The sequence below is a fragment of the Tupaia chinensis genome, unplaced genomic scaffold (genome assembly GCF_000334495.1).
Source record: "Tupaia chinensis unplaced genomic scaffold, TupChi_1.0 Scaffold000330_1, whole genome shotgun sequence".
Lineage (NCBI taxonomy): Eukaryota > Metazoa > Chordata > Mammalia > Scandentia > Tupaiidae > Tupaia > Tupaia belangeri.
In genome coordinates this window covers 2583957-2589053 of record NW_006159824.1, presented here as the reverse complement: position 1 = coordinate 2589053, position 5097 = coordinate 2583957, and the positions used below count along the sequence as shown (strand labels likewise).

At 41.1% G+C, this 5097-nt stretch overlaps 1 protein-coding gene across 1 annotated transcript in view; it reads right to left on the bottom strand.

Annotated features, from left to right (window-relative positions):
• Positions 1-1035: 1035 nt before the first annotated feature.
• Positions 1036-5097, bottom strand: part of LOC114008377 (zinc finger protein 564-like) — a 4863-nt gene continuing 801 nt past the window's right edge. The window contains exons 2-5 of the mRNA XM_027773207.1: positions 4958-5052; positions 4686-4708; positions 4486-4552; positions 1036-1065 (exon numbers count right to left, since the gene is read on the bottom strand). Coding sequence (XP_027629008.1) covers positions 1036-1065; positions 4486-4552; positions 4686-4708; positions 4958-5052 — 215 coding nt within the window. The remainder of the gene's footprint in view (positions 1066-4485; positions 4553-4685; positions 4709-4957; positions 5053-5097) is intronic.

The following is a 5097-nucleotide window of genomic DNA, read 5'->3' as shown; positions in this document are numbered from 1 at the left end:
AAACCAAAGTTAAGCAGTAAGTGCAGTCAGAACAGACTGACTTACAAGATCCTGTAGTTTAAGGTATTGTATTTTTCCATAATATCTATTTCTTTGGCTCCCCAGGAAAATCTTAAAAGTAGGGAAGGGCAAGAAGAAAGACTGAAATGAAGATGAGAACTGTTGGAGGAAGCTGCTGGCGAAAAGACTTGCAAACTGAGCCCAGGAGTTAGCACTTGACAAGAGCAGGAGCCTCAGGTCCAGCAGGTGGTGTTGTGGTTAAGGGCACTGGACTCCTGCATGGTTAACTGTGGTTTGTGTCCTGGACCTGGTGGCTTGCTTTCTCACTCACCCCCACCCCCTGTCCCTCTCTAGTCAATAAATAAAATAATTATTTTTTATTTAACTTTGTTTATTTACTTATTTATTTTAATTTGGCCAGAGAGGGACAGAGTAAAAGAGAGAGAAGAAAAGTGAGAAAGCAAGCTGCCAGGTCACAGACTTGAACCACAACAGTCAGCCATGTGGTAGTCCAGTGCCCTTAACCACCACACCACCTGCCAGCCCCAGTAAAATAGTTCTTTATAAAAAAAAAAAAGAAAAAAAAGAGCAGGAGCCTTTCCCTGCCTCATCTTCCTGCTACCAGGTTTCTTTTCCATTATGATTTTCCATGGGGTGGCCACTTGGTAGGGCCACCTTTAGATAATGCCCTGTGGAAGACTGGCTAGGGGATTGGGGAATGGAGAAAACTCAACTGTTCTTTCATAGGCCATCTTAAAAGGGTTGAGGGGGACCAGCAGATGGCATAATGGCTACATCGCTGGACTCTCATGTAGTTGGCTGTGGTTCAAATCCAGGACCCGGTGGCTTAAACTCACACTGGGCATGTGTGTGTGTGTGCCCAAGATCCTGAGAGGAGAATGGAGGCGAAGGGACTGTGGTGTGGCCATCTTCCTTAAGGGGTGATTTCTTACTTTCTGTCTCTCGAACTGCGGTCTACTGCATGGCAATATGGTGACGTAACCATTATTCCAAGTACTGGTTCCGATAGGTCACTTAATCTCTCTTGAGTCTCAACTTTTTCTTCTATAAAAAGGGGGAAATAGGGGCTGGCAAGTGGTATGGTGGTTAAGGGCGTTGGACTCCCACATGGCCTAAGTCAATCAAGTCCTGGAGCTGGCAGCTTGCTTTCTCACTTTCCCTCTCTCTTTCTCTCTCTCTCTCTGCCCCTCTCTGGTCAAATTAAAATAAATAACTAGGGGCCGGCTGGTGGCATGGTAGATAGGGGCGCTGGACTCCCACATGGCCGACCACGGTTCAAATCTTGGACCTGGTGGCTTGCTTTCTCACTTCCTCTCTCTCTGATCAAACTGGAAAATAATAATGATAATAATGATAATAAATAAAGTTAAATAAAATAATTCTTTAAAATAAATAAATACATAAAATAATTTTTGAGAAATTTTTGCTATAGGGCATGTGCACTCACTGGAAAGACAGAGAGACAGAGAGTGAGAAATCACCCCCCCGGGGGGTATGGCCATGCCACAATCCCTTCTCCTCCATTCTCCTCTCAGGAATCTTGGGCACACACACACACGTACCCAGTTTGTTTAAGTTGCCGGGTCCAGGACTCAAACGCTGGTCAACTACATGGGAGTCCAGTGACATAACAATTATGCCATCTGCTGGTCCCTAAAAATAATTATTTTTTAAAAAGTGTGTGTGGGGAACCAGCAGTTAACGTAATGGGTATGTCGCTGGACTCCCACGTAGTCGACCGCAGTTCGTGTCCCAGACCCGGTGGCTTAAAAAACTCATGCCGGGCGCGTGTGCGTGCGTGCCCAAGATCCCGAGAGGAGAATGGAGGAGAAGGGATTGCGGCGTGACCATCCCCCCTGGGGGGTGATTTCTCTCTTTCTGTCTCTATGTCTCTCTCTGTCTGTCTGGCGAGCGCACGCGCCCTACAGTGAAAATCTCTCAAAAAAAAAAAAAAAAAGTGTGTGTGTGTGGGAAATAATAGTTTCTATCCATAGATAGTTATGGTAACTAAATGTAGTAACACCTAGGGCACTGAAGGGCATAAGTCAGTGCTTAATAAATGTTAGTTTATATTAACTTTTTTTTAGAAGTTTTTGTCTTAGAGCATGTGTACTCACTGGAGAAAGAGAGAGACAGAGACAGTGAGAGGGAAGGTGAGAACTCACCTTCTGGGGGGATGACCATGCCACAATCCCTTCTCCATTCTGCTCCCAGGATCTTGGGCACACATGCACATGGACCTGATGATTTTCAAGCCACCAGGTCTGGGACCCGAACCATGATCAGCCATGCTGGCCTCCAGTAAATATTAGTTTATATTAACTTTTAAAAAGCATTTTATTAGATATTTTTGCTACAGGGCATGTGTGCTCACTGGAGAGACAGAGAAAAAGAAAATGAGAAATCACTCCCCCTCCCCCAGAGGGGATGGCATACCACAGTCCCTTTTCCTCCATTCTCCTCAGGATTTTGGACATGCACACACATGTGCCCAGCCTGAATTTTAAGCCACTGGGTCTGGGACTCAAAGCGTGGTCGACTATGTGAGAGTCCAGTGACATAACCATTATGCCATCTGCTGACCCCAACTTTTTTTTTAAGAATTATTTTATTTAACTTTATTTATTTATTTATTACTTATTTATTTTAGTTTGACCAGAGATGGACCGAGAAAGAGGGAAAGTGAGAAATCAAGCTCTCAGGTCTGGGACTTGAACTGTGGTCAGCCATTTAGAAGCCCAATATCTTTAGCCACCGTGCCACCTGTTGGCCCAGTCACAACTTTTTTTTTTACATTTTTAAATTGTATTATTATTATTATTTTATACACTCAATCGCTATACATCATTTGGCTTATAAAGAGAATTTACCTAACATGAAATACAACTCAGACCAGTCCACTTGAGAATACTATATATGTTATCATCAACAGGTCATAAACCATTACTGTGTGCCACAACACATTATATACATTAACATGGGTTCCTCCTGGTATGAGTTCTTTCATGTGTTTGAACAAAACTATGGGTAATCGAAGGCTCTCTCACATACATAACATTTACATGGTCTGTCTCCAGGAAGTGTTATCATGTGTCTAAAAATCTGAGAGATAAGGAAATACATTTTTTTAGCAAATAATTTCTCACATTTCATACACCTATGGGTTTGTCTCCAGAAAGTTCTTTTATGCCTTCAAAAACAACTGGAATGAGAGAAGACTTTCCCATATTGCTTACACGCAGAGGGTGTCTTTCTTGTGTGAGTTCTTCCATTTATGTAAAAGTAGAGAAGACACTCTCACATTGCTTATATTTCTATGGTTTCTTTGAGAGATTTTTCATGTTTTTTAAAACTACTCTTTTGAAAAGGCTTTTCCACATTTTCTACTCTACTGGGACTCCTCTCCAGTGTTCTGACAAGTATTGCCTGTGACCAGGGCAAGAGAAGGTTTTCCCACACTGCTTATATTCATTGGGTTTCTATCCACCGTGAGTTCTCTGATGATTATGAAACAGAGCAGAAAGAGAGGCGACTTGACCACATAACTTACATTGACAGCATTTGTCTCCTGTGTCTTTTTTCATGTTTTTGTAAGAATGAGGAATGAGAGAAGGCTCTCCCACAGTGCTTACACTGGTAGAGTTTCTCTCCTGTGTGAATTCTGTCATGCTTACACAGAGAACTGGATTGACTAACGGCTTTCCTACATTGCATATATTCATAGGGTTTCTCTCTTGTGTGACTTCTTTCATGGAGATGAAAGTAACTAGGACAACTGAAGGCTTTCCCACATTCTTTACATTCATAGGGTTTTTCTCCTGTGTGAATTCTTTTTAAAAAAATTTTTTTTTAATTTACTTTTATTCATTTCATTTTATTTTGATTTGACCAGAGAGAGACACAGAGAGAAAGAGAAGGAAAATGAGAAAGCAAGCCACCAGATCCAGGACTTGAACCGTGGTCAGCCATATGGGAGTGTCCAGTGCCTTAACCACCATACCACCTGCTGGTCCCCTGCATTCTTTCATGAATACAAAAGGAACTGGAATAAATAAAAGCTTTCCTACATTCCTTACAATCATAGGGTTTATTTTTAGAATTATTTTATTTAACTTTGTTTATTTTAATTTGACCAGAGAAGGACAGAGAGAGAGAGAGATAAAGTGAGAAGGTAAGTCGCCCAGTCCAGGACTCAAAACGCAGTCAGCCATGTGAGAGTCCAATGCCCTTAACCACCATGCCACCTGTAGGTCCCCATAGGGTGTCTCGCCTATATAAGTTCGTTCGTGAATACAAAAAGAAGACAGATACCTGAAGGCTTTCCAACATTCCTTACATTCATAGGGTTTCACTCCAGTTTGAATTCTTTCATGGCATCCAAGAGACCTGGAATGACTAAAGAATTTCCCAGATTCCTTACATTCATAGGGTTTCACTCCAGTGTGATTTTTTTTTTTTTTTTACAGAACTGAGATGACTAAAGGCCTTTCCACATTCCTCACATTCATAGGGTTTCTCTCCTGTGTGAGTTCTTCCATGGTTTCAAACAGAACTAGTACAACTAAAGGCTTTTCAACATTCTTTACATTCATAAGGTTTCACCCCAGTGTGAATTCTTTCATAGTCTCTTACATAACTGAGACACCAAAGGCTTTCTCACATACCTTACACTCATAAGGTTTCTCTCCTATGTGAGTTCTTTCATGGTTTTGAATAGATCTGAGAAAAGTAAAGCCTTCCCCACATGGGAGATACTCATAGATTTTCTCTCCAGTACATGTTTCTTCATGTAATTGGGATAAATTGTGATAATCAAGTTTTCCAATATATCTTGCACTTTAAAGGTCCAACTCCACTTTGCAATCTTACGCCTCTTCCCACATTTTTTTCTTTTTTATTTAATTTTATTTATTACCATAATTTTTATATCTTCCACATTTTTGTGGGAAGTGAAGTTTTTTCCATTTTGCTGATGTCTGTGTGCCTTCTTTGCATATTCCTTAGAGTCATATGGTTTCTGTCCCCAGTGACCTATGATGTGTCTACTTTTTTATTTTTTGAGATTTTTTTTTTTTT